At 36.7% G+C, this 21,320-nt stretch overlaps 1 protein-coding gene across 1 annotated transcript in view; it reads right to left on the bottom strand.

The window, feature by feature from the left end:
* The window catches only part of DMD (dystrophin), a 1,831,916-nt gene that overhangs the window by 1,189,569 nt on the left and 621,027 nt on the right, over positions 1-21,320 (bottom strand). Inside the window, exons 20-22 of the mRNA XM_087813416.1 lie at positions 17,307-17,548; positions 12,890-13,070; positions 2,335-2,480 (exon numbers count right to left, since the gene is read on the bottom strand). Coding sequence (XP_087669542.1) covers positions 2,335-2,480; positions 12,890-13,070; positions 17,307-17,548 — 569 coding nt within the window. The remainder of the gene's footprint in view (positions 1-2,334; positions 2,481-12,889; positions 13,071-17,306; positions 17,549-21,320) is intronic.

The raw sequence follows: 21,320 nt of genomic DNA, 5'->3' as shown, positions 1-21,320 counted from the left end.
TACTAATGCCAGTTGACTAAGGTTTCATATTTTTCAAAAGGCATTGGTCTGTTTTGTAGTATTATAGTGAAATTCTTGGATAATTGGGGGAGGAGAATTTATAAAGTTAGTTTTATATTTATACTGTATAACCTATGCAATCCCTTATAATAGGATGCCTATCTTTAGGCTTCTCCTACTCAATATTTATTTAAATGTTATGTTCTCGTTATGAAGTAATAAAGGTTTAAGATGAAAACTGGGGAAAACACACATTATATGCAACTATTATGATTTTATATAAACTTAGAGTTCTTTCTATGTATGACAATATTGAATATCTGATCTTATCATAAACACACATTTATTCCTTCTTTTATAAAGCAACTTATAACATTCCGCCAAGTATGTCAAGAACATAACTTCTGTGGTTGCATAATACCTTATGCCTGTTTTGTGGCACTTAAATTTTCTTTGATTTTACTTTATTAAACTTTACCTTTGATTGATTATTTATACACTATCTAGCATGCCTGTAACTGCATTTTAAGCCAGGCATTTTACTGTGAGCCTCTTCCTATGTCATTAAGTATTTTCAAAAACATAAATTTTAATGGCTTCTCTAGTTCATTTAACCACTTCCCTTTCTTAGCTCTAAAAATCAATTTTGAGTTTTATACTGCTGTAAATTATGTTTCTGATCTATCACCTACCTATACGTTTGAGTATATTGTAATTATTTCTGCAAAATACAGACTTCATAGAAACAGTAGCCACGTGTACAATTAAGTGAGTTATTCTGTATGTCACTGGGAGGTACTGAAAGGTCCTCCTCAGCAAACTGTACTCAATGACATCCCCCTAGGAAGTGAGGGTGTGTCGCTGCTTCCAGGCCTGCACTTGCTCTCCTGGATTTCTCCTGCTGGGAATTTATCCTGGGAAAAGAGCCTCATTTTGAACATTTCTTCTTCATCTTTTACAGTTCGAGCTACAACTTTTCACAGGTTTAATGGTTGTTTATGTGGCTTTTTGGTGACTTCCTTATTAATGTCTTTCTCCTTTGTGCAGCTAAATATTTTCTTGAGTCTCATTTTTCTTTTAAATCATCTCTGGTATTTTTACAATGTTTGTGACTGTTTCCATTGCTTTGTATGTTTGCCCATCATATGTTTTTAAAGATTTTTATTAACAAATTCTCCAACATTTATTATTGAGATGCCCTTGAACTCTTTAACGTATGTGATATTGTTTTGGTAGAACGTTTGATGCAAGGGTCTAACTTCACTTTTGTAGTTAATGTATTTTCTCAGCAATAATGTTGCCTTCTTCACTGTTCCTTCGGTAGAAATGTACTTTTCCACTTATCTATGCACCATTTCTTGTGTACTTAATCCACTCCCCTGGCTGCTATCCCTTTGTACTCTCATTTTTTTAATGTTTATAGCTGTATGAAGTCACATATTGTTCAAAGAAAATTTTGGAATCAATCCAAGTACTACAAACAGCAACATGAAGTGGGAAAAAGGCTAAACAGTTCTAGTGTTTTGGGTATTATAGTGGAGGAAATAGTCTAAATAGGACAATATACACTGGGAAATGCTTTTAGAAATGTATCTAAACAAATACTTCTGAAATGACTATTTTAAGAAATAGTGTTTAATTCTCAAAAAAGAACAATTGATATACAAAGTTAGAAGTTTAACCTTTTTTCTTAATTTAATTCCCAAAATACAGGTATATTATTTCAGCTACTAAATACAACTAATGAGTATGTTTTCACATCTTAAAATGTAAAATGTGATTAGATATACAACACAGGCTTTTCATAGATAGTAGAAGTATTCTAAAATCTCTTACAAATTATTTTATTTATTTCCCAAATAAGTATTTAATAATTCCCAATATAAAGCTGTTAAAAACACAGTTATTAAAAACCAAATAACTACAATATTACATAAAACTGGTGTTTAAATTAAAACTAATTTTATAACTAAACTGATTTTACCTCCTGTGTGGAAACATGAGAGGAGTTAATAAGTCAGCAGGCAAAGGTAGACGATAATACCAGAGCTTTTATAATAATAAAAATGTGGCTAAAAATGCATCCTAAGTGAGAAACAGTGTATTTCATAAATAGACCATATCACTGCTAACTTTAAAGAAGGTATTTTTATCTTATAGGCACAAATACATAAATATATTGCACTGATAAGTCTTATCTTCATTTTTCCAACTGGTAAACTATTGTACTTGCCACGATTATTTTAATTCTATTATTATTTTAAGGTTACACCACTGTGATTGCTCGGTAGATGAGACCCGCACTGTGCTGTTTAAGAATCAAATATCACAGACCTGTAACTCCCCGAGTCTCTGCTCCATGATCTCATATTCGGTGACGGTCACCTGAGGTATAGAGAGTTTGGCTTCTGACTGCTGGATCCACGTCACGACGGTACTCATGGTCTCCTGATAGCGCGTGGGTGGCAAAGTGTCAAAAACTTTGTCAAAAGGGAAAAAAGAGAATCATTTAATTACTTTAAACTTTGCCATTATATTTTCCTAAGTTGTCAGAAAACTCAATCATCCTACTAATTACAAATATTAACAAAACGTAAAATCCTGAAAATACTGATTAGCATAGGATTATGTTGAAGATACAGTTCTTCTACATGCCCAATATTTTGACAGAAACTATGTATCTATTACACTGAAACCTCATATCAGCCTTGCAAGGTCTGCACTGCTAAATTCATTTTTTAAGGTGAGAAAATGGAGAAAGAAAGAAACTGAATAATTTGCCAAAGATAACACAGGTGGGACTTTTGAAAATGAGTGGAGTACACAGATATCTGACTTCGAAGGCCATTCTCCTTCCGAGATATCATTTGCCTTTGTGGGAAAGTATTGTTAGGCACAGCCCTTGATATATTTTTCAAATCCTATTGAATTTATTGGTGACTCCGGTTAATAAAATGATGTAGGTTTCACGTGTACGCACATCATCCGTGTATTGTACTGTGTGCTCACCATCCAAACTCGACTCTCTCTCCATCACCATTTATCTCTCCTTCACCCTCTTTTCTTGTAATCGCCATACTGTTGCCTGTGTCAATGGGGGTTTTATTTTATTGATTTTTAGAGAGAGAGGAAAGCCGAGGGAGAGAGAGAGACAGAAACACCGATGTGAAAGCAAAACCCCGATGGGCTGCCTCCTGCAGGCCCCTAACAGGAATGGAGCCTGCAACCTGGGCATGTGCCCTGACCGGGAATCGAACTGGCAACCTTTCAGTGCACGGATGAAGCCCAATCAACTGAGCCACATCAGCCAGGGCTATGAGGTGGTTTTTATACATAGATGATAGATAGTTAGATAGATAGATAGACAGACAGATATATATATACATATACACACACATACATACATTCATTCCCAAATATATATAAAATTAAAGAATGTATGGGAAAGCACGTTTTTGTAAGTATATAAATTTTATATATAGTTTTATATATAGTTATATATAATCTTTAAATCATACATACATATGTGTATATACACTATATACAACTATACATAATTTATTTATATATATGCATACATACATTCTCATCTACACACAATATATGAATTAAGTAACTATACTAACCATGTTCAAGGAGATCATCAACAAGACTGAGAATTTTGGCAGAAAACTTCAAACCATAAAAACGACATAAATTTTAAGAAGAATTAAAAAATATCTAGAACTGAAACATGCAATAAGTAAAAATTAATAACACAATGAATGGGTTTAAAAACAGATCAGAGAAAGCTAAACAGAGAGTTAGTAAATCTAAAGACAGGCCAGAAGTATATGTATATTGAAATGAAGCATGGAGAGACAAAAGGATAAAAAATAAAGGAGAGAGAACAAAAGAGAAAACAGAAAAATGGTCTAACAGAAATGTAATCCAGAAAGAAAGAGAGAGGATAGGACAGGAGCCATATTTAAAGAGATAATGGCTGAGAATTTTCCTAGATAAAACCATAGGAAAAAATACTACTTTATTTTTTATTAGTTTCAGGTGTTACAACATAGAGATTAGACATTTATATAACTTACAAAGCGATCACCCCAGTAAGTCTAGTACCACCTGGCACCATACGTAGTTATTACAATATTATTGATTATTTTACATTTTATTTTTAATAGATAGTATCTGAGTTTCCCTTTTTTATACCAATTCCCTTTATACTAAATGAGAGAAATATAGGACAGTACTTTGCATGCTATTTAAATTTAACACACTCAAATTTTTAGAGTGTGTTAGAAATGGAAACAGAATTTTACTCAATGAGCTTATATTTACTTGGGAGTGCATACCCAAATTTGCCTTAATAGGCTTTATTTAATCTGAGCACTTCTTATTTCACATTGAAAGATCTCTATGGTACTTTAAACCCCAATGTTTTCTTTCATACAAATAATGTGTTTCTCTCTCTACTGACCAGGAACATTTATTTGAATGCTAGATAATTACTAATAAACAAAAGTAAAGAAGAATCTCATGAATAGTAGTGAAGTAGTTAGTTATGATGAAGCCAAGAGTTTTGTCTGAGAAGGCATCTGAGCAAGTGATCTAGAAGGAGAGGGGTCTATGTTTAGAGACAAGAGTGTATGTTGGATGGACTATAAACTGCATAAAGTTTGGTTTAATTAAACCTGGACGTGTGCATAAGAGAAAAGAGTGCTTGCTTCCCTTGTGGCAGCGGCTGGGACAAACATGTATTAGACGCTTGCCAGAGGTCACGTGAATCGATCCAATTTTATCCAGATGAGGTCCAGAGGGAGAGTTAAGTATGGGAAGAGCTGATGAAGATATTGGAATTACTTAGTAAAAAACGATGAACACGTTTTTATGAACATCTAAAAGGACTGCGTCTCCATTTTGTTTTCGCAGAAAGAGGCTGTGTAGCAGGACAACTGGCAAGTCTGCTTTGGAACTGGCTCTCCACTTACTAGCTTTGACAAATTCCTTAACATTTTAGCATCTTAGGCCCCATTTGTAAAAATGGCGATGTTGATACTTTTGAGAGAATTAACTGAGGTCATTTATTATTGCTTCATTCAGCCAGTATTTATTCAGTACTCTGAGCACCAGGGATGCAAGAAGTACAACTTTCAAAAGCATCTATTAGTCTGCTTTCTATTTTGTTTGTTGGTTTATTTCGTTCATTAGATTCCAGTGTAAGTGAGATCATGTGGTACTTGTCTTTCTCTGGCTTATTTCACTTAGCATAATACTATCCAGGTCCATCCATGCTGTCGCAAAAGGGAAGGTTTCCTTGTTTTTTCATGGCCAAGTAGGATTAGAGAGCAAGACTGACAGCTGTTAGAGGGGAGGGAGTGGGGGGGCTGGGTGAAAAGGTGAAGGGATTAAGCAAAAAATAATCATCCTCATAGACAGACAACAGTATGGAGATGACCAGAGGGAACCGGGTGGGGGTAGGAGAGGGTAAAGGGAGTACATGGTGAGGGAAGGAGACCTGACTTGGGGTGGCGAGCACACAATACAACACGCAGATGCTGTATTATAGAACTGTACACCTGAAACCTATGTAAGGTTATTAACCAATGCCACCCCGATAAATTCAATAAAAAATACAAGTAAAATAATATAAAAATGTTTTAAATTTCAAAAGTGAAGCCTAGACCATTATGATGCTTAAAACCTAATTGGTGAGTCAGGAAATGAAACAACTAAAGACACTGTAATGACTAAAGGAAATAAACGGGCTGAAGAAAAAATAAGGTATGAGGGGAGATAGCCTTCCAGAAAATGTAATAAAATGACTTGAAGATAGAGAATCAGATATAAAAATGCTGGAATAAATGAGGACCTACACAAGGGATGGTAAGCCATCAAGAGATTAGCAAGGCCAGGAAGCCACTGCCATTTCCAAGGTTAGAGGGACGAAGGGAGGGGGTGCGAGATGGTGCTACTAGAAACCAGTCACTTGGAGCACCCAGCAGGAGGCGACCTCACAGGGAGCGCCCCTCTGGTCGTGGAGCATCCCCGAGGGGTGCTGTTTCAGGACAGAGCTAGAGTTCTGGAGGATTCGCTCCCAGCCACTGGTGGGGATGCATCCTGAACCGACGAGAGGGGAGAATATTCCAGGTCTGCTCCTCTCCTTCCCCTCAGGAGCCTCCCAGTGCCGACCACTGGCTGAGCCACATGGGCAGCCAGTCAGAAAGGGTCCTGGGGAGTGTGGTGTCCATGGGAAGAGCTGGGAATGGCGCTGGGAACAGACGGGCGAGTGGTGCGCACCGGGGACAGGGAAGGTGCTTGAGATGGCACCAAGGGAGAGCCATGGTTTCTGAAATACTCTATTTCTTAAGGTTAGTAGTTTGGTATGCAGATTTTCCCATTATTTTAGAATTTCCCAAATTCTAGAAACTCTGAATATAGTACAAATGTTCAATAAGTTCATCAAATTTAAAGTAAATATAACAAAAAGAAAGTGGCTAGATGGTGAACAAAAAGGCCTCTCCGCGGAAGTATAACCACCAGAGACGTAAAAGAAGTGAGGGGCAGCCATGTGAATGCTGAGAGGGAAGGTTTTGTATGGGGACAGTGGCAGGAGGTGCCCAAGGCAGCGGCACAGCGAGGGGCAGGCGGGGGGCCGGGAAGGCTGGGAACCACAGTGACAGGCTGCATTTCATCCTAAGTGACTCTGTTTGCTCATTCCTGTGTCCACTGCTGGGCACATGGCACACTCGCTATTCTTATTAGCTGGAAGAGAGACATGAGACAACGGGAAAGTGAAGGACACGCATGCAGAGCTGAGGAGAAGTTGCTGGAGTTTTCACTCAACAACCAGGGAAACGTCCTTGGTAGGGAGGGAACAGAGCTGAACAGGGACACTCATGTTCTCTCATTCGAGGGCAACGGTGGGTTCTCTGAGCTAACTTGACTCTCCAGAGAACCAGACCCATAGTCAAAGCCAGGACACTGCTCTGCAGTGATTGACAACCATGCACACACGCACGCATGTGCACGAACAGGAGTCCACCTGCGAACACATGATGCACACATGTTAATATTCTCACACACACAGCGAATTTAAAAGATAGCTAGCACTTCATCCTGGAAAGAGAATCATCACCAGACCAAAAATTAAATGATGATGATGATGATGATGATGATAATAGTAACAGTAAAGATCAAGGGAAATGGTATCAAAAAAGATTAAAGTATTTTATTTCTTTAATTTCAGGTTTATTTAAACAAGTGCTTAGATACTGGGCAATACTTTGTGTTCATTTAAAATCTATATACACTTTTTTCATTTATTGTCAAGGCATAGTTTATCATATTGCACAGAATATCTAACCATGTCTTTGGAAAGTGTTTAAATTATCTTGAGGATAATCTTGGCATTAGTAGCATCCTGGGAAAAGATTAAATTGTACCTACATCGAACGAGAGGAAATAAAGATTTTCACACTTGTCAGCTTATCACTAAAGTGATAAGGTAACATGAACATGGTAGAAGTATAAAAATGACTTAACTCATAAGCATATGCTATAATAGTATTGACTGCTCAAAACTCAGCATCTGTCTATGTACAGACCAAGAGAGGGAGGGAAGAAAGGAGGGGGATGGGTAGGTAAGTGGGTAGGCAGGTAGGTAGACAAATACATAAACTAGCTAGACAGAAAAATGCTAGAAATTCAAGAAAGAAAATGAGCAGTAACACATTCTAATAATAAGTTAGATCATTTTTTTCCATCAATCGATACATTTCTACCTAGATCTTAGGCAGTAAGTGGCCCTGATTTCGTTCCTGAGCCCTGGCCTGGGCCTGCCCTGCCCAAGCACTCATCCAAGCAGAATGAGAGCAAGGAGTGTGCGGTGCCAGCTCGGCGTCTAGCCCCAGGAACGAGCCCAGCGCCACGCACGGACCCGGGGCCTGCTGGCTGAGTAACTGCAGGTTGGAAAGCGCAGCCCCGAGTGCACAGAGGAAGCCAGTGTTTGGGGGAGCCCAGGCCCTGAGCAAGAGGAGGCAGAATTCACCCAGAGAACTTAACGCTCTTCTCATCTCATCTGGGAAAAACTTCGAATTCCCATGTAACTTTCTAAGCTTGGAATAGCTTAAATTGACTTTTTTAATCATTTATCCCTCTTCTCATTTCTCACTTCATGGTTTCTGAAGCTGCCAAGGTAGACTTTCTTTAATTACAATGATTTTTTTTTTTCTAGCACAGTTAATTTCTAAATTTAAAGTGTGTCCGTCTGGCTTAAAATTAACAAACGGGAAAAAAAATTATATTGTACCTCATATTATAAATAGAATGCGTGTATGTGTGTGTGTGCGTGTTTTGGTTTTCTCCTGGTGTTTTTTTTTAAAGAAAAATAATCATGTTCTAAATCCTATCATTTTGGAATAGAGCAATTGATAAAGTAATAATCTTTATTACATCCTAACCAGGCATGTTAGACTTTAGTTCTGTTTCTGTGGTTGTATGAGTACCACTGCATGATAAAAGTGCTTGTACACCTCTCTCTCTCCCCCGCTCAACCTCTCTGGGTATGTATATATTTAATATATTATATATGTATCATTTATTAATTTTTCAACTATTTATTGCTAATTAAATTTTAGCCTCTATGATACCTTTCAGAGATCCAATAATGAAGAAAACAAGAGTCCTTGAATTCGCTGATTTCACACTTTACTCATGGAGTCAGATAATCTAATATAGTTTTGATCAAATTGGAATTCATCTTATGAAAGGGAGATAAGGAATGCTCTGACTACATAATAGGAACGTCATATGCAGACTGGGAGCTCATAAGGAGTCAGTCTTGAGCAAAGACACGAAGCAGCAAGAGTTAGCTATTTTGGGACTTCTGAGAGAATATACACAGGCTCTGAGGTGAGCAATAGCATGTCATCTTCAGGAAATAAAAGGTTAATATGAAATAGTGAGAAAAATAAGCCTGAATGAGGCTGTGACTGGAGGTAGGAAGCACCCATATTAGGCAGGGCCTTTTAGGTGCCTTTAAACTAAGAGCAAAAAGAAATCACTGAACGTTGTACACACTAAAGTGACATGGTTAGATATGCTTTAAGAAAAATTGTTCTGGCCCTGGCCGGTTTGGCTCAGTGGTTAGAGTGTCAGCCTGCAGACTGAAGGGTCCCGGGTTCAATTCTGACCAAGGGCATGTACCTCGGTTGCAGGCTCGATTCCTGACCCTGGTCAGGGCACATGTGGGAAGCAACCAATTGATGTCTCTCTCACATTGATGTTTCTCTCTCTCTCTCTCCCCTCCACTCTCTGTGAAAAGCTATGCACAGGCTTGGTGACTGAATGGGAGAGGGAGTGGGTGAGGGACAGAAAATATCACGGATGATTCTGAGGTTCCTGATTGGGCCTCAGATGTTGGCCCTTTTTCCAGCTGGAGGGGCCAAAGAGGAAATGGTTGTTGGTTGTGGAGTTGCCCACGACAAGTCTACCTTTTTGGGACTTAATGGATTTGCGATGCCCTGAGGCATCAAAATGGAAAAGCTAAGGAAGTAGACATATAAATCCAGAGGGTAGGTCTGGGCTGCAGATAAAATATATGACTCTTGTTTATAATGTACAATTCAAACCAAGAATACCTTTACTCGTTTATTTTCCTCCTAGATATAAAAAATATTCATTAGCCAGCATGGTTTATCTTATAGTAGCTGAACAGTGATTATTAACCACATAGTTTATCTCATCTAAACCAGAAATACTTGAGAATACTCGTGAAGGTCTCCTAATTCTGTTTCAGATGAAAAAGAAAGACAAGTCTGGCTCAGAAGCCAAATGCACTTGAGAGCAAACTCAATATGAGCCACTCTACGTACCAGTCAGTGGGAGGTTTATGGATGCTGCCCTGTGACCCCAACATAGGAGCAGAACTAGTCCTGCTGCATCTAAAAAAATTCACTTTCTTCCTTTTATGTAGAAATCGAGATCAATAATCCAACTGATAATTTTCTATTTACTGAAAGCAGTAAAACAATTAAATATCCAATTTAATAACCAACCAGCCTAAAAGATCACAAGAGTTCTATTGACAGCATTTGGCCCAGCCCCAGTCCATGGAAAAAAAAAAAATGGCTTAAAGATTCAACATTTAGCCATATATTGCTTATAAATATATGCTATTCATCTCAAAATATTCCTATGACAGTTTTTACTATTCTATTGCTTTAGCATGACGTAAAAATATATAGATACCTTCCTAATGTTTTATGATTAGGGAAATACATCCTACAAAATTAAAATTAATATAAATGACTGGAGTTTTGAAAGATTGTTGTGAATTATTGGGAAAGTCGATTTTAAGGGCTGCTTATATGCATCACTGTTTATCTCGAAACCCTTCAGTACAGCTATACGAAGGATGGCAATGACAAAGTATGGTCAAATTGACATCTAAACTTGTAATAGAGAAGTATGAAAAAAAAATTTCTGTGTCTTTTGTTTAAAAATCTCCTCTGTTTATCTAATTGACTTAAAAGGGAGAGAGGTTTCAGAGAAGAGGGGAAAAAAAGAGAGGAGAGAAAAGGAGAGAGCAGGAGAGACAAGGCAAGATTATGTAATAATTTTTAAAAGTCATGTGTGGAATTAAGTGCTATATTTTCTGATATACATGAGCCTGTGTTAAGAGGTAAAAAACCTTTAAATGAAAAGCAGTTGTGCTATATAGTACATATCATATACAGGGATAGGCAAAAGTAGCTTTACAGCTGTGAGTATGCAAAACACAGTTTACTCTTGTATTATTATTGTATTATTTTCCATACGAAAAACCATAAACCTACTTTTTCCCCACCCTGTACATGTACTTGTGACATGGGAATAATAAAATTCATTCTCAAAGGATTGCTCTCTAAAGACTAAGAAAGATAATTTATTTAAAAGTTTTTTGTATATTAAAAATAACTATGAAAATAAGATGCATTTTATCTTATAATATTATTTTCTCATATCATTTTTGCCAGGTACCAACCACTAATTCCTAACACCAATTTTCACCACTCAAAGTACACTTAAAACTTCAACTTCAAGGTTTTGTTTCATTTCGAGAACAGTAGTAAAGAAAAAAAAGTAAAGAGGAAATTAAATAATATATAACACATATAATATAAATTATATATGCATATATAAACTATATAATTTACAATTCACATATAATCCATATTTAATTAACGATTATTAAGTAACCAAGACGAGTTTTCTAAGAGTGAGTGAAATTGTTAGCGATGTTTTGGTAAATAAAACAGGAGGACATTTTTATTTAGAGATAAATGGAGCGAAAAAATGTGGCAGTTTGGAAAGATAATCAGAGAGAAAACATAATATGGATGGACAGATTGATGGCTGTATGGATAAAGAGTACATATTACTATACACTTATTCATATTACAGTATCATGGTCCAATTTCAGTTATCAAACATCAATATTCTGAATATCTTTAAAATAAACAGAAACGAATGTTGAACCTTAATATAATTAATAGGTACACACAAATGAAAATAACTTCCCAGGGAATAAGCTCTTTTTCCCACCAGTTATAGTATAACCATTAACATGTACTTGAATTTAAGGGAGGTTTCTGGGTTTCATGGCAAGAAAAATTCATTATTTCTAAATAGGCCAATGTTTGAAAATGTAGGACATTCAGTCTTTTCCCCCATTGATTTGACAGAGGCCCGAGAGCAAGTATATTGGAATCCACTAGAGGGAGCTGACGTGACTGTTAAGCTGTATTACCCACTTCCCTATCAGGAAAATGAACCCTCGGCACAAAGGACTTTGCAAAGAAAGAAAACATATGCGTTTATCCTTCACTTTACTCTCAGTTCATTCCACTACCTCACCAAAAACAAAAATAAAAACCTAGGAAAATGGGGAAAGCTTCATGTGTATCACTAGACTGACTGTACAAATGTTATGTGATAAATTCTTTCGATATTTACAAAAAAAGGCAATTTTTAAAAAGTGTTTTCCAACTAATTCCAATTTTAGTAGAAAATAAACATGTTTTTGTGCTTCTAATAACAAATTTGGGGAAGACATTTTAAAAATATTTTTATTGTAATGTCTTAAAATCCAGTTTTATCTATAATCCTTTTATCTGTGCATCCTTTATATGTATGTATGTGTATGCGAACCAAAACCTCACTAATGCTTAAAAGTGTTTATAAACCTGTCTGTCAAAGGGATTATTGCCTTAAAAAGTAAGCTGATGAGTAGGGATATTTTGGACCAGATACTATGTATTAATATCACAAGAGAAAATTGGTGAGAAACAAAAGAGACATCCTGCAAAACTTGCTACTCATATGGTAGACATTGGCACACTTTTTCCATTCTTGTGTTTCATCATTAAATGAGAAAAAGAGGATATTATATAATTAAAGTAAACCAATAGTAAGATGTAAGCCAAAGAGTAATTTATCATTCGCTGGGTTTCAGTCGCCACATGTATGCTACAGCTATAATAATCTTCATAGATATCTACAGAAGTATTAATAAGATACCCAGCTAAATATCCTATACATAAAGCAAACTGGATTTAATGGCAACCCACTAACAGGGCTTCACACGCTTTTTTATTTTCTTCTATATTAAAAAAAAATGTTTGATTGTAACAGTTACAACCCACTTCACAGTTATGAAATTATTATGGGGAAGGGGGAAAGAAATGGAAACGTAACATATATTTTCCAACAACAGTATTTCATTACTTGTTATACTACAGGTTGCAGGGAGGGGGGTTCCTTCCATAGAAATTATTCTTTGATGTCAGTTTGTTTCTTTTCTCGATAAATAAGTGATTTGTAAAATATCCAGTTAGTCATTTTAAGTATTTTAACTTACTTGTCTGTAGCTCTTTTTCTCGGGCCTGCACATCAGCAAGGACTTGGTTAAAATGATTTGTAAAGGCCACAAAGTCTGCATCCAGGAACATTGGCCCTTGTCCTTTCTCTTTCAGGGCTACGCTTTGAATTTTTAATCGCTCAATTTGAGGCTGAAGAGCTGACAGCCGGTTGACTTCATCCTGTACCATAATTTAGAGCATTAAAATAAATAACATTTTTCCTTTGCCAACATCACATTTCTGCAAAGGAAGGTGTTAAAAGGCACGGATGCAAGCTTAGCTTAATACCCTTATCAAAAAATTGATAAGAAACATCCATGATAACTTAGGCAAGCCTCTAGCACAGGTCATCAATTTAAGAATACTTCGGCTCTTCATTCAATAGATAACATCTTATATAACTACCTTTAAATTTCAAAATGACATCATTTAGAGCATTAATGGGCATGAATGTGTACAGGTGAAAAGGACTACGAATGATCTTACACAATTTCCATAAATCAAACATGCAGGTTCCTCTGCACCACTCTTATCTCAAAATTATGTGTCTTTGCTTTAAATTCTAAGTTCATTTCATGGACAATATTTTTTTCTTTAAATTCATTTGTGTAGATGATAAGTTATACAAATCTACATATATTTACATGCATACATTAAATCACAAATATATGTTTATATATTAATATTGCATCAATTACAATCAATGTAGTATTTATATACACACACATATTCATGTCTATAATTATCTATCTTTTGTATGGTCTCATTATTTCCCCTGACTAAACAGGCAATTACCATTGTTTTATTTAGGGTGACTGCTTTTCTCTTGTTGTCCTGGCATAATTATTAACACCAGCCCTTTCACTTTCAGGAGTACCCTGGTTTGAATGATAAAATCATACGGACAGCCTACTGTGCTGTCACATATAATAGCCACTAGCCGCATGTGGCTACTGAACACCCGAACCGTGCCCAGTCCACAGCATCAAGGCGTGCTGCCATTGTAAAACACAACTTTGAAGACTCAGAATGAAAACATACAAATACAAACTCTCAAAAACAGTTTTAAATATTATTAAATCTTGAGATGATGATATTTTTGATATACTAGGTTAGATAAAATGCATTACTGAAATTCACTTAACCTGTTTCGTTTTTCCTTTTTAATGCCACTTCTAGAGAACATTTAAAATCGCATGTGTCTCAGGTTTATGGCTTGCACTGCATTTATTTTAAACAGTGCTGCTGTTGATATGTTTTTACACACTTTTGTTTCCAGAGGAGTAGTAATTCACATGTATCTGATACATATGTAAATTGAACTCAAACGAATTTTTAAAAGTATTTTAAAAGTATTATTACCATGATTGTTTACTTATAATCCATTCCTATGCCACCTTTAGAAAAAAGCACTTCAGGATTTTTTTTACCATTTAAAATGTAAAGACAGGATAATTAAAAATTAAAAATTGGATCAGAAACCAATTAGAAGGAGGGGAAAATTGAAAGTATTACAGTAATTATGAACTAAATATAACACTGAGCTTCCTGGAACTCAAAGTGAAAAGTAAAAAAAAAAAGGTCTTACTTTTAGATGCATGCATAGTGTTTTGGAGAGAGTGACTTCTGTGTTAGGTCTGAATAAGACAAATTTATCAAACAGATCCTTTCATAGCAGCAAGATGGCCTAGTAGGCAACGCCGCCGATTCTGAGTTTTAGATGGTATGAGGATAACTTTCAGCGGAATGGTGGTATGTGGCTATAACAGTATGAGTTGACTCAGGTAGCATGATCTCTCACAATCAATTTCTTTCGGTAGGTGAAGGCGAGAGACATTTGATAAATGGGCAGATGACCCATCTCTCCCTTTCAAATATAAAGCCTCGTGATTAAGTTCTAGAAGGTAGGCGCACATCCACAGCGGGAGTATAAGAGGTCAAGGGTAGAGTTTAGAATTACAGGCGTGCACTTTGTACTCCAGGCCTGCCCGTGGCGCCACTGACTCCTGCTGTGAAACATTTAGAAACTGGTTTACATTTGGCCAGATGGAGGACTGCCATTCTTCCCATTTAGGGGGCTCTAGAAGAAGCCTACATTACAGTAAAGAGTGTTCTGCAAAACAAAGGGGACTTCGAAACTAATTAAACATTTGCACAACCGTTCAGTTAAGACCTTGAAGTTCTGAGAGTAAATCATAGGAGAGATCATTTCGACCTGAAGTAGTTCACATTGAAAAGATGTTAACAATTACACAGTTTTCCATAAAAGGGCCTTAGTGGGCTGGGTCCTTCAGAGGCAGGCGTCTTCCCTGATTCTGTTCATCCTTTAAAATTCTATGTTTATCTGAGGGCAAGAAAACTTTTGTAGCTTTCTCAGGAAAAGATCCATGGATTTCTTCCAATTCCCAAAGGGCTCTCTAGCCCGCTAACATATTAAGAACCAGTTCTGGCAAGTATTAGATTTTGAGCTGAATCTGCACTCTAATCTTAAAGAAAACATCTCCAAATAACAGAATGCATTGACAGACAGGATGGAATAATTTCTATACTATCATTAATCACAGCCAAATAGTATAATTTTAACTCTTGTGTGAATAACTTTGAGCTTGTCCTGCTCAATATCTTACCTAAGGTGATTCATCAGATTAACAGAAATCAATGGGGCAGAGAGAAGGGTATGGGGCGGTGACGAGGGATGGGGCTGTGCCATTAGATATCGAAACTTTGTGGCTGAATTTAGAAAAAGAAATGATTTCACTTATGATGACTTCCCTAACCTCGAGAGGATATGTCAGATATACAACCTCCAGTGATCTCCATCTGCTCCTCAGATAAAGACCAAGGTTCTAACATGCCCCACGAGTCCTGGCTCTGTCTCCTACATGCCTGTCCTCTGCCTCCATCTTTCACCTTATGGCCCTGCCCCTCTATACCCAGCCTTCACACTGACCTTTCAGTTCCTTGGTCCTTACTGCTTTCCCCCACCATGTTCCTTCTGCCTGAAACCTCTTGCCCAGCTGCTCTGACCTAATTTTGACTCATCCTAAAAGCCTCTACTTCAATGCACTGGCCTCAGGGAAGCTGCCCTTGGTGGCTCTGTCTAGGTCAGGTTTTGCCTGTTAGACATTCTCTCAGAACTCTCTACCTTTATGTAAGGCATTCGCCCCAGTGGTAATTTCACAGCCATTTATTTAATCACTTCTGTAATGTCTCTTTCCCCTACTCTAGGTAAACACTGTGAGGGCAGGGTCAGTGAAGGCTCAGTCCAGTTTTCCCAAAACTTAAGTGACCGCTGCCCCAGTGGGTCCTGGAGGTAGAACCACAGCCCCCACAGGATGGGAAGGCAGAGCATCAAGCCCAAGAGGAGGAATCTCGAGCCTTCGAATCCAATGGGATTTGCTTCCTAGTTCGGGGCCTTGCTTAGGGCCCGTCAGTCCTTCCCTGTTCCCTGTCCTACTCCCTTTTGGAATGGGAATGTCTGTCCTCTGCCCACCCCACCACAGTATTATGGAAGCACATAAGCTATCTGGTTTCACAGGTTCATAGGAAAAGAATTTTGTCTCAGGATGAATCATACCTTGAGTCTCACCCACACCTGATTTAAATGATATTTAGATGTGACTCTGGACTTTAGAGGTGATGCTGGAATAAGTTCTGACATGTGGAAAAGATATGAAGGGGGGGCAGGGTCAGAATGCTATGGACTGAGTTATATCCCCGCAAATTTTTAAGACGATGCTCTAACCCACAATGTGACTATACTTGGTAACAGTGCTTTCAGAAGGGCATTTAAATGAGGTCAGAAGTGTGACGTTCTTATTTGATAGGATTAGCGGCCTTACAAGAAAGAGAGAGAGAGATTTGTCTCTCTCCTTCCCAGCACATGCACCGAGGAAAGGCCCTGTGAGGACTTGGTGAGAAGGCCGCTGTCACCAGAAGCTGGGCCTGCCACTCTTTTGGCACATGATTGGGTTTTGCTCTGAGCACGTGCACTGTCATAAGAAAACCTCCAAGTTACTGGCCAGGTATCACTGGATACATGTGCTTCAATACTCCGAAACTGCCTCACCATTCTGCAAACTGACGAAATCAATGAGCCATGTGTAACTAACTACTCTAAAGACATTTTAAAAAAGATTCAGGCATCCATGTATCACCTATTTAAACTGCAATAAATCTAGTACCCAACTGGCATATCTGTAATTGAAAAAAAAGTAAAGTGATAGGAAAAAAATCAGGAAAAAAAGTGAATATATGCACTTTAAAAAAAAGTGATTTTCTTTGGTTATAGTTCGATCTTTACTATGTTTAACTAAATCCTTAATAGGGAATTTTTATTATTAAATAATTTGCTATTCTTCTGGAATTTGCCAAGAAATTCCTAATGTTCATGTTACGAATAGGAAAGATTCTTACCTTACACATTTTTAACTGGCTTTTAATCGCTGTGGGCTCTGAGGTGGCGGTGGGTTGGGTTTTCAACCAGTTGTCAGCAGTAGTTGTCATGTGCTCCAATTGCTGCAGCTGATTATAGAAAGTGATGATGCTGTTCTGATACTCCAGCCAGTTAAGTCTCTCACTTAACAACTGGCAGAACTCGGTCCACCGGCTGTTCAGTTGTTCTGAGGCTTGTTTGATGCTGTCAGCATTGACGCCCTCTAGAAAGAAAGATTTTTAAAAGCTGTCCACTGAAGTCACAGACCGAAAGACATTATCTGAAGACCAATGTATCCCAAGTTTAAAAGTATTCATCACATGAATGATTTCAAAGAAATCATTTATTTACTGATCAATAGGTAAAAAAACCAAGATGATTTCTGACTGAATGCAAATTATTAAGAGTTGCATCTTATAAAAAATATGAGTGTAACAAAATTATAAATAAGGACACATAACATGTAGAGAAGTAGAATATATTTAAATAAAAACATATATGGTCAAAGGTCTCATGGGGAGTGGGAGATTGATCATGGACAAATAACCTTTTGGATGTTTCCAATTAATGTTAAGTATCATGTATATTATTAAAATGTACCTCCAAAAACTAACTTATATTTTAGCTTTTTAAAATGGTTTGGAAATTAGTTGAAATGTTATTTGGTTTCTTTTAAGGAAAAGGGTGAGTATCAAAAATCAATAATTTTGCCCTGGGCAGGTAGCTCAGTTGGTTAGAGTGACATGCTGATATGCCAAGGTTGCGGGTTCAATCCCCGATCAGGGCACATACAAGAAGTAACCAATGTTTGCATGAATAAGTGGAACAACGAATTGATGTTTCTCTTTCTCTCAAATCAATCAATAAAAAAATATCAGTAATTCTGTTTCTGCTACAGAAAGCCAGAAATAAGCAGATTGTCTATATGGATCCAAAGAAGTAAAACAAGCACTAAGAAAAATAATCTTTCTAATATGAAAAAAGGTTTTCATATTATTTACATATCATTTACATATGTGGAAGTTGATCTGAAAGTTTTAAAATCATCTATAGCAACACCAAAGAGAGAAAAAAAATCTACCAAGGACAAAATTTTAGAAACAAACACATCAGCACATTTAGCCTTCTGCGGACCCTACTATGTATTAGGAAATAAGCTGTCTTTTAATATGCATTAACTAATTTAAATTTTGTCATTCTCTAAAGTTACTTCACAAAATTTAAATGTTCTTGCACACAAACACATGCATGTGAATATATAGTAATGTCCTTAGTGAATTACATTATATAAGGATAAATATTAAACCTATGTAGCACAGATAACTGTCTTGTATTTTTGAAATGCTGAATTTTGAAGTTTGTTACTCCTAGACAGACCCATAGGCACCTCAAAAGGGGTCCTAAGCTCACTATCAGATTCTTCCTCTAGATTTCAGGGGTAAAGTGATTTAATGAAGACCAAGTTGTCTAGGAGAACCTACTTTTATGAATATTCATGTACTCAACAGAGTAAATATAAGTTAGTTGATACGCAAGTAGGTTAGTAAAAAGTCTGAAGACCATCTCTAGCGAGCATAAGGCCTGTGGTGTTGCTACTTTGTGTATGTGCTTCACTCTTTCTAAAGATTAAAAACTATGGAATCAAATCCAACAGCTATATTATTTTATCCTACTTTCCTTTCCTATGCCCTGACACTCTAATTTTCACTTTGTTGCCATTGCTATACTGCCAATCCACAACTCTCAACTCATTTGAGACACAACTAACTTCACTAATTTCAAAGTTGGACACTACTGAGGATAATGCTGGAGAAAATAAACTTTGCAAATCTTACTGGCAACAACCTTTTCCTCCTTTGGCTGATACATTTTCCAAAAAAAAAATAATTTTAAAAATAAAGAGTGAAAAGATAATATATGTACATCTCCATATATGCAGCTATGAGGCAGCCCATGGTTTGTAGGAGCTACATATTCTTCTAATACCCCCTCTAATAGTCAAAGAAAAAAATGGTTTCATTGAAACACCTGGACATGCTGTGTGATATTCTGTTTGTGATTGTTTAGTTTTGAGCAGTGACCAAGACTGCTACTCAAATATGTTTTGGGCAATGCCACAAAGTAACCATAGTTGTAAAAAGATCCTATTTGTTACCAAGTATAAAAGAAGAATCCAAAACTCCAGTCACATAGGTACTCATTGTGAGAAAAATATTACAATAAAAAGCTAACATTATTGCTGGAAAATGAAAGAAAATAATTTAAAAATACACAGGTGAGAATTTTGAAATTATGTTAGATTACGAATAAAAAATATGCCATGGATCTAAATGATCAGATGTTTAGGAGAAATATTTCCAGCACAGGTTAAATTTGAAAAAGCACTCAGGAGGCAGCCCATGGCAGCTCAAGTCCAAGACGGGTAAGAGAGGCTAAAGTGAGTTAAAGCGACTGGTGGGCTGCTGCTGGACTGAGTATTCACCCAACTGACAAGGGAATGCGAGAGAGATATCTCACTGCGCCAGACAGAGGCCAGCCATAAAGACCCCTAGTGTTTGGAAAAATAAAACCATTAGTTAATTTTCAGTATGAATAATAGACATGGTAATGTAATCAGCAAAATATAAATCAAGCTATAGTAAATTGACAAACTGAAAAGAAAAAAAAAACTATAATGAATTACCAATAGCTTCTGGGGTATCTATTAAAATGTAATGAGTCCTTGTTGATTGTTACCCCAAACTATCAGCTCAGTATGTTGTGCCCCCCAAAAATGTTCAGATGCTAAGCATCACTGTAAGAGGAATTAAAATAAATGAGAAAAGCGAACTTGTATAAATTAACTATGAAATATACAATACTCTCTACTTATTAGCTTGTTGGTTTTTATAATTGAATAAAGGCAATTAAAAGAAGGATCTCCATATTAAAAGAAATGGTGAAAGCAGACAGAGGCATATAGAAATTCATAGTAAGGGCTCTGGTGTTAGGTAGATCTGAGTTCAGATTTGACCCTCTTTACGAAATTGGTGAACTGGGTTCAGTTATTTAATCTCATTTTCCTCATCTATGAAATGAACATAAAAATAGAATTGATCTCAGAGGAGACCTATGAGGGCTCTGAAGCAACGTGTGAAGTGGTCACACAAACTCTGGCATATAGCAAGCAACCAACAGAGACCAGTCAATGATCATAGAAAGAACTAAAAAGGAACATGTAGGTAACAAGAAGAGAGACCAGATCTTCCACATGTTGAAATTGGGGGGTGGGGTCTTTTAATGGCCGAAAAGGGTCGTTTATAAAAATTAATGATTAATACTTTTTAAGTTAGTGTTATTTTTATACAGGATGGTGCTAATACGGGATATAAAAGTATATGTATAAATTTTTAAACAAATGTATCACTAAGTGATGCATTTATAAGTTTACTAGGGAGTCTTGGAATATTTGTTCATATACCTATAATCATGTTAAATTAAAGTTACAAAGGACATCCATGCCAAAAACTAAAAACAGAAATTTCTAGATGTCACTGGCACAGATATGATGTGGACCCCAGAGAATCAGACATCTCATTATGAAGTACTTGTATGTAAATAATGTACTAATTCATGTGTGAATATGCTTCCTGCTCAGCCAGAGTACAAACTGTCCTAAACTATAAACCCTTCTAAGAAAAATGGCTCCCCTGACAGTACCTGATAGAGTTCTGAGCTTAGAGCAGGTACAGAATAAATACACTCTACCTGTCAGCTCACCCAACACCAAATCAATAGCTTATTTCATACAAATACAAACATTCAGGGAGCAACATCCACAGACGCAAAAAGCCAAACACACACACACACACACACACACACACACACACACACACACACGGTCTCTCTTGCTTCAAGTTTGCTCTAAAATATGTGGGGGAGGGAACAAAAGCACTGTCGCATGTCACATTACTTAATGTATATGTCTTAAACTAAAATTAAAAACGCCATTACTT

This window comes from Miniopterus natalensis, chromosome X (assembly GCF_054644295.1).
Source record: "Miniopterus natalensis isolate mMinNat1 chromosome X, mMinNat1.hap1, whole genome shotgun sequence".
Lineage (NCBI taxonomy): Eukaryota > Metazoa > Chordata > Mammalia > Chiroptera > Miniopteridae > Miniopterus > Miniopterus natalensis.
This window is presented reverse-complemented; position numbering and strand designations above follow the sequence as displayed.